Source organism: Pygocentrus nattereri, chromosome 15 (genome assembly GCF_015220715.1).
Source record: "Pygocentrus nattereri isolate fPygNat1 chromosome 15, fPygNat1.pri, whole genome shotgun sequence".
NCBI lineage: Eukaryota > Metazoa > Chordata > Actinopteri > Characiformes > Serrasalmidae > Pygocentrus > Pygocentrus nattereri.
In genome coordinates this window covers 22,724,850-22,741,305 of record NC_051225.1, presented here as the reverse complement: position 1 = coordinate 22,741,305, position 16,456 = coordinate 22,724,850, and the positions used below count along the sequence as shown (strand labels likewise).

Sequence of the window (16,456 nt, the reverse complement as noted above, 5' to 3'; positions counted from 1 at the left end):
ATATATATATATATATATATATATATGATCAGATCAGATCAGCAAATAGACAGTGATTGTGTGACTCCATAACGTGCAGAAGTGTGTTTTTAGAGAATGTCTTCATTCATTTTCACTAAAAAATCAACAAAACATGTTGCATGGTCAGACACTGCACAGGTACAAGTGGCTAGCTACAATATGTGTCTGTGTGGTAGTGGAGGGGTTCTGTCCAACACAATAAGCACTTTCGGTTTGTGAGACTGTTCAACGTGTAAAACTGCCAACCAAAATGTCTAACAAGCCACATATTCATATGATTGTCCCACAGCTTAATTGGAACTTGCCTTGGCAGACTGTAAGACCTAATACAACTCATCAAACGACAGCTGTTGAAGCTGAAAATCTCCCTGATTCTGGAGATTAGTCAGTAAAACAGGCTTTAATCAGGCAGTGTATGTTTGGCTTTAGGCAGATCAACGTGGGAGAAGAAAGTGGAAAAATGGCACAGTGTATAGCCTTGAGACAGGTGTTTGAAAATTAAAATATACAATGTGTTTTTTAGCACAATAGAAAATATTTCTTCTGCCACGATTCCAAGCCAACAGACTACAAACAAAGTTCATGTATTAAACCTTAGAAGTTTATTAACCCTGATACTGCCTCTGAGCACACTCAATTCACATTCTATATAGTCAGGTTTGACATTTTTCATTGCCACAAAACACACAATTATTTTCCCTTAAATATAAATAATAAAATATCCTCTTTATACATACATGAGGTATTGAAAGAGTAGCAGACATTCTTTCAACAGAATATCTCAACAGAATATATGCTTGTTTCAAAGAGCTCTAAGTGAGAAATAGTTAATACCACACTACAGCATGGTTTTGTTACTACATTTAATATTATTACATACTAAGGCATAATACACAGGCTTATTACATACTAAGGCGTATTCAATGCAAACTGGTTGAGCTATTCATACGATATAGAAGTGTGTGATAACACTTTTGGCCCTGACCATGTAAGCGGTTAAAGCATGTCTCTGTGCTGCATTTTTGAAAAAGGGCTTGATCTCTTACCTACAAACAGCTGGCTGTTGAGCTGGAGTCTGTACTGTCCTTCAGGTGTTGCCTCTACCAGCTGGAGGGGCAGCAGATCAACCTGTAGTGAGGCCTCCATAACGTTTCTCTCAGCTCGCACATGATGCCACTGCCGGTCATTCAGAGGCATGGGTGACCTAACCGTCAAAACCACTGGGCCGTCCCCGAGGTCAAAAGTGAAGGTGACTATGGAAGGAGCTGGGAAGGGTAAAAGCAGGTGAGTGTGTCTCTCTCATTTCTCACTGTCACTTAATTGACTTGTGAAAAGGTATTTAGCTTTCTAAATGATGTTAAATATTTATACTTATTTATTTATTTAAAGCAATTTAAACTGTTCCACAATATTTCAATACATTACATTCAGCAAAAAAACAGTCATTGTGCATTACAGGAGGATTCATACTTATTTTCACTTCAACAGAATCAGCAAAACGTTGGGCCAGTGCCACCGTAACTTTTTCATAGTATAGCTCATAGTTCATATAGTGTATATATACACAAAAAGTATGTGAACCATTTGGAACTAACTAGTTTTCTTCTTTAATTGGTAATAAAATGTGATCTGTTCTTCATCTAAGTTGCCAGTATGGACACACATACTATGCTAAAGCTAATAACACATAAACTTTAAACTTACATGTCTTTAGTGCACACCAATTAATCCACATCCACTGAGCTGGTGGAAAAAGTACGTGAATGCCTGGATTTACTAACTGGTCAAACCTCTTTTGGCAGAAACAACCTCAAGCAAGTGCTTCTAATAACTGCAGCTCACACGTGCACAATGTTCAAGAGGAATACCATATTCGTTGGATATCTGGTGTGAATGACTCTCTCATTCCACAGCATCTCTATGGGGTGAAGGTCTGACTAGCATCTCCAAAAGGCAATTCTGTAGTTGATTTACTTCCATGTTTAGGATCATTGTCCTGCTGCATTACCCAGCTTCTACTGAGCTACAGCTGGCATATAGCCACCCTGACATAATCTTACCTTGATAAACTTGAGAATTTATTTTTCTGCTGATGACAGTAAACAGGCCAGGCCCAGAGGCAGCAAAACAGTCTCAAAAGCATTGTGCTCCCTTAACCACACTTCATTGATGGAATGATGTTATCATGTTGTTATCATTTGTAGTGCTGCATGTCCTCTACAAACAATTCAACCTTAGATTCATCAGTCCACAAAACATTTTTCCAAAAGAAGTCTGGAGTGTAAAGATACTCTTTGGCAAACATCAGGCGTGCAGCAATGTAAACCAGTTCCAATGATTCTTACAAGCTTTTACTTTTTTTTTTTTTTTTTTTAAAGTTGGACACTTACTTCTAGGAAGAGTAGACACTGTACCAAATTATCTAAATTTATAGACTATTTATATAACTGTAGCCTGATGAATATCTATACTATAAATAAACAATTATTCTGAAAATAGGCATTTATTTCAATAAATAAATTGTAGGTCTTCTGAGATATCTATTTTAGCTTGTTTACTATCAGGTCCTTCTTGTGAATTGCAAACTCATGTTTGAGTAGTTTATATAAGTCAAAGTATCTCTAACCCCCACTTCTAATCTCATTTCATTGATTGGACTCCAGCTTTGTCAACTCCTGACTCCAATTTAGTTTTTCCATTAGGGGTTCACATACTTTTTTCAGTCACACTGTGAATGATGTATCCAATATTGTGGTAGCTGCCACTTGCTCTGTTTGCAGAGAAAGCTTTATACTTTTTTGGTTATTTTTTTGTTTCAGTCTCAGATGCACTTATGTGTAGAGTGTGTTTTATTGTGTTTTCTTTATAGATTAATAAGTGAGTGTGGTAGTATTCACTTTTGAGTGTTCTGTCACTGGAGATGATCTTCTCTCCAGTTTAAGCTGTTAGGCAGTGGCCTTTTCTGCCTTGTTTTTAAAAACTACACAGTTTGAACAGAAATCATGGCCTGCCTGACTCTTCTCCTGCATGACACCACATTGGTGTCAGAAGTGGAATAGCATACATATATATATATATATATATAAAACTGAAACCAAATTTCTATTAGCTGTTCTATTTGCCAACACTTCCCTGCTATATAACACTGACATAACTATGCCACACAAGTTATTGCAGTTGTCATATGTTGTCATGAGCTGTCAGATGGCAAATTGTGTTCAGTAATATAACAATGTCATGTTACCATTACTGGCAATTGTCATGAAAGACGTCCTAATGTTTGATGTCATGACAGATAATTAGAGTAAACAGCAAATATTTGTATGTGACATACGCTGTAATAAAACCTTAAGGCCATGTTATAGTAGGTGGTGTGGACATTTGCACTCACAGCTGAGTTCCAGCCTGATGAAGTCTCGCACCCCCACATTTTCCAGGAAGAGCCCAGAAGGAGCGCTGGTCTTAAAGTAGAAGGAGATGTCCATGCTAAGTTCAGCTTGCAACGTGGGGAAGTGCAAGTATGAAGACTCCGCAAAAAAGGAGGCTGAGTTCCAGAAAAATCCTAAGGCAGGAGCAGAGCCAAATGAACAAAGTGAACTCAAAAATTAAATGAAAGAAAAATAACAATAACAAAAACAACAACAACAATAATAAGCCTCTTTAAGAATAAGAAAATGAATTCAGTTGCAAACAGTTTGTCTTTGCCCTGAATTAGTAAACAAAACACCCACGGTCTCCATAGCAACGTAGTGGTCCAATCTGGAAGAGAGCCTGCGAGCCTGTTCTGTTTGTGTCTCCAATGGCGATCTCACTGAGGGGTAAATGGTCTTTGTAAGACAACAGACCGGTATCGTTCACCCTGCAGAGAGAGTAGGAGAAAGTGAGTGAGAGTGTGATTAGTAATGAGTGAAGGAGGAATAAGACATTTTAGAAATTCCATCTTTTTTGTGTCTTTTCACTCGAAAAGGGGGAAAAAATCCCTCTGGTGAAAGCTGAACAGTGTGATTCAGCAGCTGCTGAAAAGGTGCTAACAGTGGGCATGTGATGACACACTAGCTTGTTAAGTCCGCTCACCCACAGAGATTCACTTTACTAAGTTATTTATATGTGGCTAAAAGCTGATGAAGGATTTTACTACTGTCCTGCTAATACAGCAGTCAACAAGTCATTTGCATACTCAAGTTCTCTATCATTCAATGGCAAAAAAGTATTTTCTTCTTTCCACAGAAAACCTATTAATATGCATGTGGAGAAACTCAGGGCTTTGTGATAGAATTACCACACGTCCTGGTCTGCGTCACAGTTGCAGAAGTAATTCATGTCCCTGCAGTTGCCTTCAAGGCTGCAGGAACACTGCTGAACTCCAGGCAGGATGCCTCCCCAATACGTCCTCTTCACACCATCCCGGTCCAGCCACCAAGACAGAGGCGTCCCATCTGGAAAAATAGCAGATTTCCATCTATGCTACAACTGTCCAACTTCTTATCACCATCCTGATTTTTTATAGTGGTCACGACTGGTGGCCATACATGCTGATTAGTACACTGCCTTGTTTCTACACTCATTGTCCATTTTATGAGCTCCACTTACTATATAGGAGCACTTGGTAGTTCTACAATTAGACTGTAGTCCATCTGTTTCTCTGCATACTTTAACCTTTTTACCCTGTTCCTCAATGGTCAGGACTCCCACAGGACTGACATGGTGGTGGTGTGTTAGTGTGTTTTGTGGTGGTGCGGGTCCACTCACTGTCCACTCTATTAGACACTCCTACCTTGTTGGTCCAACAGATGTGCGAGATTCATCTGTTGCTGCACAGTTTGAGTTAGTCATCCTTCAGTCTTTCATCAGTGTCACAGGGTGCTGCCCACAGGATGGTACTGGGGAGATATTTTTGGTTGGTGGACTATTCTCAGTCCAGCAGTGACACTGCTGTGTCTAATCCACTCAGACCAGTGCAACACACACAAACACCACCAGATGGACTAAAATCTGTACTTAGAACTACAAACTGCACCTATACGGTACATGAAGCTGATAAAATGGACAAAGAGGTGTACTTAATGAAGTTGCCAGTTTGTATATATCATAGGAAATACATACACACACACACACACACACACACACACAAGCGCACACATGCACACATACACCTACACACATATATCTAAGTCACTTATCCTCCTGGAACATGGGGGGGCTGCGGTGGTGGTGGTGGTGGGGTGCTGAAGCCTATCCCAGCGTTGATTAGGCAGAAGCAGGTTATCATAGAAATACAGCTTGTGTGGAAGGATTACTAACACTAATGTTAATTGTTTTATTCATACTGGATGCAACAAGGAATTACTACTCCTTAGATGTACTGTTAAAGCTAGTAGGGAGCAAAAAAGCTTTTCAAATGGTGGTCAGGTGTCATCACAATCTATTTTTTCCTTGGCTTATTTATTTATTTGTTTATTTAATTTTTACTTTTACATATTTTTCAAATTTGACAGACTTTTGAAAGGCATTGTTTTGGCAGTGACATAGAACAGACACCAATGTGTCACGATTGGCCCCTCCCAGTCCTTCAGCCCTGTGTTTGCCCTGGTCTGTGTTGGTCTTTGTACTGTTTGATTGTTCTGTTTGATTGTGCTGGCTGATTTCATGTTTACGCTATTTGGATGTTTGATCGTGTTTGATGTGTTGGATGTATTGCACTGTATTCTCATGGTCTTTGGTTCATTTTGTCATGTCTGTCCCTCCTGTTCTCCGTATTGGCTGTTTGAACCTGGACCGTTTTGACCATGACCCTGGATTTGCCTGAAATAAAAGTCGCTTATCTCCACATATGCGTCTGCCTCCTCGCTCCCCACCGTCACAGAAAGACCAACACAGACCAGGGCAAACACAGGGCTTAAATACACGAGGGCTATAAAGGGCTAAAAAGACACAGGTGGAAACCTTTCCTTCTCCTGTAAAGTTATCATTTGGGAAATAGGAAGATTTGCTCTGACAGCAGGGACATATGTTCTTTTTCACAAGCTCCAACACATTTATTGCACAGATAAATGGTTGTAAACAAATTATGTGCTTAAGACTCTTGCACAGTACTATATTTGTCAGCCAATAGGGGACTGTCTAGGGTGGGGCTTCAGTCGATCACATGATGAAACAGACGAGCAACATGTTCGGATTGCAATTTTTTTTTTGACAGGTACTGAAACATTCTTATGAATGCAGCCGTAGGAGCTGCACACATGACTGCTTTTTAAAAGGGAAACAGCCAGCATCTCTTTCTTAAAAAGAAGCAGGACATCTTCAACATCTTAAGGGCTGGATTTGAGAGATGCCAACTACCAAAATGATCAATAAAAAATTCAAAACACATATATCATCCTAAATGGAGAATATAAATAACATTAGTATAACAAAATGCAGAAAAAAGCAAGAATACATTCATTCATTGAATTAAAAAAGGCTTTTCCTCCATGTTGGATGAATGAATGTCTAGAGAAGGCTCGGAGAAGGCATCCCATGTCCAGCAGAAAAGATGGTGGTTTCTCAGCTGTGCAGTCTGAAAATGTGAAGTGCATTATTTATTTAAGTGCATTATAAGTGCTTGCTTTTCAGTGTGCATTGCTCTATAGACAACTGTGTAAGAAATGCACATTAGAGAGTTTGGAGATGTACAGTACTGTGCGAAAGTCTTAGGCACCCTAAAGACACATTTTTAAAATCTATTTATTTGTGTAGTTTGTGTTTATTTGCTGAGAAAAGTGTTAATATTTGAATAAACAAAATTCATAGAATATTAATTAATAATATATATAATAGTGATTTTAGGGATGTTAGTTTAACCATTTTCAAACCTCTCCTCGAGGATGCCCAGTATTAAGCAGCTCCTGGTTTGACCAATCTTCAAGTGCTTCATTAAATTGTGCTCATGATGTAATTGATGATATTAACAAGTCTCTGTAGCGGCTGTGAAGGTGTCAAGGAAATTATGGACCCAAGAAATTCTTGCTACTTTTTATTGTTTTTATGTTTATTTGAAGTATGAACATGACTTTATTCTAATGTATATTGTGATAAACTCACTGCTGAGGTAAATTGTTCAAAAATTTGCTTAGATGCCTAAAACCTTCACACAGTAGTGTATCTGCTGATTGCCCCTTTAGACTACAAAGGCAAGAAACACTGTGTAGTTATTAAGGTAACAGCACTCGTTTACTTCATATCTCAGAAATAGACTGTTTGCAGTTAATGTTGGTGACCACTTTTCTTCATCTACTATGGCCAAATTTGAGCCCATCTTAGGAATGTTCATAAAATTTTAAAAAAATCTTTTAAGGATCTTGAAAAAAGGATTTAATTTCATTATGGTTAGATTATTGTAGCTCATTGCATATTGGAATGAGCCATTTGTCCTTGTCACGTCTGCAGCTGGTGCCAAATGCATTGATCTGTCCCTCTAGCTCCCTGTAACTCCCTGTAAGACCTCATAGCTTGCATTAAGACTGTCTCAATATGCTTGAACCAAATCTTAGTATTAATCCCTGTTAATATATTAATATATGCGGAGTTATCATAACACTGTGGACTGAGAGCTAATGCAGTTTGTTCATGGACAGAGACAGCTGGTTGTCCCCCCTAAGGATCCTCAATGGAGGTCTTGAGGTTCTATTCTGCCTAATGGCCATTAGAGTGCAACTGCTCCAGTTGAGTGGGTATCTGCTATCTCTACAGTGCAGAGACACAGCCAAGAGCCATGTCCCCTGCAAAATGAAATCTGAAATGAAAGATGTCTGTTGCTGGGGGTTGACTATCTGTTTGAGAGCATTTCAAGAAGCGTTTGTGGACAGAATGATCAAAAGGTTGATCTCTTGCTCGAGGACTTCGTAGGGGCTTTCAATTTGGCAGATCAACATCAAACTCAGGCCAGAAAGTGAGCTGTGCACTTAAGAATTAGGCTTCTTTCCAATTAAGAAGCCGAGAACATCAAAATATAGAAAATCAAGCCAGTGCATAGGAGTCAAGAATAACAACAACAACAACAACAACAAAAATGAACAGTGACATTTTGCCATTATGTTTCATGGCAGAAATATTGCTTACTTTGGTAGAATTACAGACAACAAACAAATGGATTCTGTGGTTTCTTTTTGAGATGATTTCTCAAGATGATATTTCTAGATGATATACAGTTGGCCATTTAGGTATAAATAACAGGTGCACAATTAGCCCATTTCTTGCTTTATCAGCCCCCTTCTACACTATCCTTCGATGGAAAGCGACCACTATAGGACCCCTGCTGACCAGATATTGTGCTGTACTATTGCAAGTGGTTTAAAAGAAGCAGTGACCAGTTTAATAGTCAGGTGTTTTTTTCCTCAGAAAAGCTGACCTTTTAATTACACGTGCAGACATCTTACCAATTTCAACCTTTGATCTGACGCTGCTACTACATTATTAAAGTCAGCGGGAAGCAAACATCAGATTGCATATTTCTTCCTTAATGTGACATATTTCTGAGGGAAGCAGAGGATTTGGGTGGGTAATAATTGTGTGTGGAACATGATTTTAGAGGTCATGTCTATCAAAGATTATAGAGAAACAAGACATTTGTCTTTTGAAAAATATGGTACAATGGATTGTGCTTAAAATGACCAAGGACATTAACTAACAAGATGAAAAGTTTAAAAAAAGGTATATTTTGATTTAACAGAAATTAGGCCAGCCTATTTTTCCTTTACTCATCCAGCTATCTGCTATATTGTCCATGATCTACAAATCTTTCAAAATAATATAGACTTCAAAATGACTAGACTACTTATAGCTACTTTATACACTGTGTGAACTTCTGTGACTGTGATGAAATGTTTCCACAGGACTGTCTTGTTGTATATCTGCACAGGATACAACAAAAGAGTGTCTGTTATGCCTTGTGCCTTGGTTTGTGTGTCCTGCTCTCATTCCAAATTCCATTCCGTATCTTCACCCTTTCCGCTACTGCACCCTGCTGCCGATCCATTTCATGGTTTCTTCTCCCCTCCACCTGCTTATAGAGGCCCAAGATGGCTGAGTCAACAGGAATTTTCCTCATTGTATCGCTTTGGTTTGTGTGTATTCTGTTACCATTGCCTGTTCTGCTTGTTACTGACCCTGCTTGTTTTGACTACGCTTTAGCTTGACCCTAAACACTGTACATATCTTGTATGTTTGTAAACAGTCCATGTGAATCAGCTGTAGGGAGTAGTTGCTATTTTGTTTGGGAATGGGTTTTGTTCCCAACCAGGAAGGTTAGAAGACTGTCTTTCATTTCTTTTTATTTGTATGTAGGGAAGGTAGACTGTGTTGTATAGTAAAGTTAGTGTGGGTTTGTTTGTTATTTTGGCCTGGGCCATTCCTGAGGTTGTTGTGTGGTTTTTGTCTTAGTCACATAATACAGTCTTGAACTTAATAGTTGCGCATCTCTCACTCACATCATCACATCTCACTCTTTTCATATTGTTACTGCCTGACCTATACCGGGTCGTAACAGTGTCCTTAAGTTAAATGTTAGGTTATAGACAACTGGCTGTATTTTCAGCATTGCTGTCATATCAGTCTAGATCACATTACTTTAAGTGTATAATTTAAAGTCTTAGTATTGTAGCGAAGATGACCAATAACGAGGGAGTGATGATGCAGCTGAGCCTAAAACAAAGCTCTTCATTAAAGAAAATATTAGCCTCAGGAATTATGATGCTGCTGCAGTTGAGAATCTCTGACAGACTGTATCATCTAGTGCTGGATGCGGAAGAAAGCTTCTCTGCAGGCAGCTGCTGAAAAGGATGCAGATGCTGCCTGAATCCTGTAATTCATAACTTAATTTGCTTTCGTCACTAACTGCATCAGTTTACTCTTTCCATCACAAAATTATATGGCATGACTATGACTATGCATGCCTATATGACTATGCATGTTAAAAGTACAGCATGGTTTAAAGACGGTTTGGGTCTTTGGCTTTTTTGGGGTAAATCGAAGTACCACCCTGACCCCCTCACCTTTGGTTAAGCCTCTAAGTGAAATAGTGGAGCAGGTAAGAAGCTATGAACAAAACAAAATTTGAAAGCTCAGTAATGAGGAGATGGCATTAACTCCACCAAAAGTCTACTAAGATGAACTATGCATACACATTGAAGCTGCATCAAGACACATTTTGTGCCACATCTTCTCATACATATTCATCTGCTCCAGAGACTTTGAACTATTGTGCTATTCTGATTGAAAACTCTTTCAGCACACGTTCAATGCTCTTGCAACATCACGTCTCAAATTTACACCTGGTTGTAAAAGATGGAGGAAAATTTATGCAAAGCTGGCTGTTCTGTGTTGTTCAATTGTTAGTAAATCGGGAGGAGCCACATTTGTAATATCGGCACACATTTTTTATTACATTTCTCCCATATTTTGCAATTTCATCCCTCAAATGCATATCATCACTATTCAAAGCAAAAGAGTATCTCCAAAATAGTCCATTTACAGGAGAAGCCAAAAACCTTTAGTGCAAGGTAATGTTAAAATACTAGCAGCACTAAAAGGTGCTTTAGGCACCCTGTAAAAATTTTAAATAATAGATGTTGAGAATAAACTTGTAATATTTTGAGAATAAATGCAACTTTTTGACAACAAATTCAAAATATTTCAATAATGAAGTCATAAAGTTCCAAGAATAAACTGGCTATATATCAAGGATAAATTGTAGGGGGGCTGCCATAACACATTGGGGGCTTGGTTGCTCTACTGTCGACGACAAAGATGATGTTCAACTAACTCCTTCAGGATCGATCATTTTGATTATTATTCTCATTATCTCCTGTGAAACTACATGCCCTCTTCAAATGGTACAGAAAGCCTTGTAGATGACCGCTGTTTGCAAGTTCTCCTTCGACAAAAGAGACAATTTCCTCTGAGTCCGCCTGGTTCTTTACTCTAAACAAACACAGTTTCTTATTCAGCTGTTTCTTATACCAATAATAATCTGGCGCTGATGTGCCAGGAGACTGAATATTTCTTTATGGGTGAAATCGATATGAAAGTAACTCTATAACAACATCACTTGTTTTAACCAGAGGAGGTTGCTACCTTCCTTTTGCAAAACTTTTGGCCATAATATTGCCACTTTTACTGGTAATATTCTGCTTTAATGTTGCAATTCTATGACTTTATTCTCAAAATGTTACAATTTGTTTCTTGAAATATTATGATTTTATTCTACAAATTATCACTACATTCTTAAAGTTAAAAACAACTTTTTTGGACAGTGATGAGGAACTACGTTTTGGCTTGAGTGCCAGCTTCACATATGTGGGTAAATTTTGTCAAATTTGTGCCTGAAACTTAGTACATCTGGTCCACTGTGTTGGTCACCCTTTAGCCCTTGACCGATGGTCAGTTTCTTATCACAGTCCCCATCATCATGTGATAATAGACCCCTGCGTGCTGGATTTTTTTTGTAAGTTGATGATTCTCTACCTAGCAAAGACATTAAGGTGTTTAAAAATCCCAGCATTGCTGTTGTGCCTGATAACCGGTTAAAACCTACCATGGTGGTGTCACTAGTGTGCTGAGAATGATCCACTGCCCAAGTAATATCTGGTCAGCAATGGTCCCTTTCAATGGATGGACAGGGTAGAAAGTGTGCGGCAGCAGATGGGCTTCAGTCAATAACTGACTTATAAAGAGCATCTATATGGTAGGTGTAGATGATAAAATGACCAATGAGTGCAGACACAAGACACAATAAACTGGCATTTCAATTATCACTCCAGTAAATATATGTAAAATCTATGATGTGGTCACCTTAAAACAATAAATTAAATCAAACTCAGTGATAAAAGCAAGATTCACCCCAGGTGTCAAAGAGGCGGGACTTCCTGCAGCGGTAAGTCACTTTTTGTTGGCAGTGCTCTGAGGAGGCCACCAGGGAGCGGAGGTGATAGGGCGAAATGGAGTAGTTGAAGATGAGAACATAGGGGCTTCTGGGAGTAGACCCTTGAACCCTAACAGGCTGCAGGTGATCGTGGCCTACAACGGTCCAAATTTTGTCGTCTGTGAAGAAAACAACATTGACAAACATAGAAGATGTTAAAAGAAAGAAGCACATGCTGCAATCCTCATCATTTGCGGCACCTTCCTGTTCTCCCCTCTCAAGCCTCTCAAAGCAGCCTTCGATTGCCCAGATGTGTGTGTGAATGAGAAAAAGAGATTAGCAGTGTGATGGAGTGAGATGCAAATACCTGATGAATATTAAGTGGGGAACAGAAGGTCATTCATTCAGGACCTGTGAAATGAAGAGAGTTAGGGAGTCCACACTTACTCCCTCTCTCTATGCAAATTAAAATCCCCCATGTGCGATGGACGAAAGTGCCTGTTTGCTGAGCCTTGAAGAATTAGCACGGCTAACGGCTCCTGTAATTGGGGTCAGTCTGAAACAATCTTCTTGCCAGAGCCGGTTGGCAAACACTAAGAGAAAATGTCTATTTGTATTAGGCTTTGTTAGCATTTGCAGCTTAGCATGGCTAGCTGCTAAGCAACCAGAGCTGCTAAAGTAAATGGTGTAAGTAAAGCTAACAGAATAAGCCTTAGCAAAGCAAAACCACCCCACCCACGCTAACTTGCTGTGTGTGGTACTGCTAAACAAGCAGCCTTGCTGTGCTTACAGCACTCGTTTCTCTGCTAGCAAACTGCAGTGCTCTTGCAGTCATGGCAGGCCTCAAGAGAAACAAAAAATAATGGAGCAGTCTCGTCAGGCCAAGCTGCCAGTCTCAGTGGGCCGATATGCTCTCTGATTTTCTCCTTCTTCCACCTACATTCCTCCCTGCTGCTGACATAATGGACCTATCTTCCCCTGTGAGACGACACACTGTATTACAGGCTCATCCCGGAGACAAATCAGCCCCGTATGTGATGGGAGAGGCTGAGAGGGATGTCAAAAGGTAAAAACCAGGACTGTTGAAATCTGTAATGAGTCTTGACAGAGGGGTTTGAAAAGTGTGGCCGTCCACGTACTGCAGGATGCACGGCACGCTTTTCAAAGGAGAGGTCAACTACTGTTTTATTTGAAGAGCAGTTGCTTTTTCACATCTGTTTCACTATCACTGGCCAGCATTCTATCTGTGCATACAAATTTAGGTAGATTTGAGATTCTACCTGAAACAGTTCGCAGTTCGCCTGACCTAAATCCTGCGTGCTGATTCGCAGAACAGATTGATTGGGTTTTCAGATTTTCAGCTTAAAACCACTTTTATTAGTTAAATTAAACGTTAAATTTTATTAGTTATTAGTGAAACAGGCTAACGTTAGCATGTTTTGTGCTAGCTGTACATTGCACATATCTGTACATATTTATGACATAAAGGTATAAATGTTATAATACAACTAATAGAAAGAAAAGTTGGGGGTGCTGAAATTTTAAGCAGCATCTATGTGACATACACTGCGACATACAGACTGATTCCCATTTTTATTAGATTTTTTTATCATGTGCTATAATGCAGTATGTACACACCGCTCATTTTGCTCTCTTCTTCTGGGTGAACAGTATGCAAATGAGCTGAACAGCGACCAATCAGATGATCGATGATGAGGTAAGTGTTGTTAAAGCTGTGTGGGGCACCTGCATCAGTCCAGTGGTTGGTGGGGATACTGTTTATGCACACAAGCCAAAGTTAGGAACGCCCAGCGTACATTGAGAGAGCACAATTTTGGCTAAATACATTGGCTATCAACTGGGCATTGGAAAGATTTTCACAGGACATCCTTTAGACCTATTATTGTGTGCCCACAAGGGCAAGATTAACCTACTTAGAAGGACACAGATTTATGTTTCTTGGGGCTTTAAACAATCCTGAAATTCTAAGCTTGCCCGCTTCCCATGTCCCTGTTAATACTTTAAAGGAACAGTTCATCGAAAAAATCTAACGAACATGATTTAACACTTAGTCCAGATGCAGTCATTCAGCCAAGACATGCTATCTGAAGTTTGCTTCTTTCTGAGATTCTTTAGTTGCTTTCTGAGAGTATAGAGATGCTGCTAACACTGCTAACAAATACTGGCCTTAGACTATCACCACATTCATCTTTAAAAATACATGCCCAAAAATATCTGCTCAAAGTGCAACCAGAGCTCCAGAGCTCTCAAACTAAAATACACGTCTCAGTGTGTAAATTAACCCTCTCTTGCAAACATTGAGAGCAATTAAAAATATGTATTCAATTAACTTTTTTTTAATGAAAATGGTCTTTGATTTAATTTTTCAGACCTGTTAATTAAAAATAAATAAATAAATAAATAATAGTAATAATGTGTGCAGGGCTGCTTTTGGAGTATGTTGTCTTGAGGTAATATTGTGCGACAATAGGAAGAAATGGTATAGATCCATGTTCCCTGAAGTGGTGAGACCTGGCTTGTGACTGGCTAAATCCATTCTACTGTCCCACAATGTTGCCTCTAGGCAACAAACATATTTCTTCAAATACTCAAATTGAATTGCCCACTAAGAGAAAGTATGTCCAAGTACATACTTTTTATTGACTTACTTAAAGTCTTCTCTTTATAGTTAACCCTATGATTGTCTTTAAATAGTGACAATATGGAAAAGTGAGGAAAATTAGTTTGTAGCCCTAAAGCAACATCACGCAATAGAGGGTTAAGACAATGTCCGATTACATCTGTGTATGTTTGAACCTCAGTCTACAGAAGAAGAATTACGTCAGCTGGACGCTGGACCCACCAGTGACTCAGGGGAGATAATACTCCATGTACTCCATGTACAACAGGAAGTGGGTACTTTTCGCAAGTGCCAGGTGATGCCAACTAAGGTAGAGTGTCTCTGCTGTGACGAAGGGGAGCTGCTCAAGCCAGCACTTCATATTGGAATTGAAGATGGTAAACAAGATGTGTTTGTTTATTTATTTCTACAGTCAAACTGCACGAAGCAACGAGTATCAAGCACGTTAGCTGCATATGACATAACAGTAGCTAAGTTGGCAGATTCACATCTGAATTCCTAAAGTCATTTGTCTCTCATGTACATCCAAGGTATTCGTTTAAAAGGATTTCAACATACGTCTACACTGTTAGAGTTACGGTGCCCAACAATGGGACTTAAAAGAGTGTTTGGAGAGATTTGGAGAAGGAGTGGTTTTTTAAAAAGCTATTTTTGTACTTTGACATAATGTAAAACTGTCATTTGTGAGTGTGCAGTCTCAGTGCACTGCAAAAGGCAAGTTCTGTCAATCCATGCATACACAATCCAGTTTATTGCAGCCCCACTTATACTCATCCGGCACTCTTCAGTAGCTGATTTGCTGATTCAGGAATGTTCAAGTGGAGCTTGCTGAACTACACAGAGATGTGAAGACATGCTGAAGTGAGTTAATGAGATGTGTGATTCTGCATGGCATTTTCCCAGACCTGCTGAGGACACAGCTGTCCAGGCACTCCAAACCCAGGCCTGTAAATACAAACTGATTTGTGAGTTTAGGCAGTCTACTCATCAGCACTTAATGACTGGATTTTTGGGTTGCCCGAATAATCTGAATACTCTAATATTTGTTCATTATTTTAGTAATCATTAGCATCATAAAGATCACCACAAACATTAACACCCCTAGAAGACCAAGAAGGTTGAGGAAAAATGCTGTGCCCCTCTTAAGAGATTGTAATTATGCCATAATGGAGTAGAATGGAGTTTGAAAGGGCCTCCCCTTTTTATATGGGCCCAGACCTTCAGGGAATGTGCAACAATACAGCCGAATTTCAAGATTTGTAAAGCCAGTACTTGTAAATAATAAATCTTGTAATTGGTGTGGCCTTACTAAAGAAGATATAATAGTCCTCCGTGGGATTTTGGATTCTGTGTCAAGCTAGGACCGCAATGCTCTTATTTGAAAAGACAAAGTTTAAAATTTGGTACAGCTAAGCCACCCAAGAATTTCGCTAACTTAATTCTCGGATGCCTATTATTCCATATAAATTTTGAAACCATCGAATCAATATCAGCAAAATATTTTGGGGGAGGGGGGTAGTGGCAGCATAAAGAACAGGAAGCTCAGCCCGGGCAACACATTCATCTTGACTGTTGCAATTCGACCTTGGAAGGTGATTTGGTCTATATAATAATATATAATTAAATATGATCACAGGATGCATTTGCAGTGTTTTGATTGACCTCATGAACCTTGTTCTACAAAGTTGAGATGACAGAGTTTCAGGACACTTCACACTGTGTAGCTAAAGTGCAATTTAGATTTTACGTTTCAGGTGACTAAAGTTACATGAAAATTTCACCATGTACAGCCAGCCTAGCTCGGCACTGTCCGCAAGAGTGTCCTAGAATTCAGGCAGGATCTGAAGGGTTAAGCCTAAGTCAAACTTTCTGAATACTAAATAATGATAGAGGTTTTT

The 16,456-nt window shown here is 39.2% G+C and overlaps 1 protein-coding gene across 1 annotated transcript in view; it reads right to left on the bottom strand.

Moving 5' to 3' along the window:
* The window catches only part of cntnap5l (contactin associated protein family member 5 like), a 212,117-nt gene that overhangs the window by 37,916 nt on the left and 157,745 nt on the right, over positions 1-16,456 (bottom strand). The window contains exons 13-17 of the mRNA XM_017718593.2: positions 11,896-12,096; positions 4,301-4,457; positions 3,753-3,880; positions 3,413-3,583; positions 1,068-1,286 (exon numbers count right to left, since the gene is read on the bottom strand). Of these exons, the coding sequence (XP_017574082.1) occupies positions 1,068-1,286; positions 3,413-3,583; positions 3,753-3,880; positions 4,301-4,457; positions 11,896-12,096 (876 nt within the window). The remainder of the gene's footprint in view (positions 1-1,067; positions 1,287-3,412; positions 3,584-3,752; positions 3,881-4,300; positions 4,458-11,895; positions 12,097-16,456) is intronic.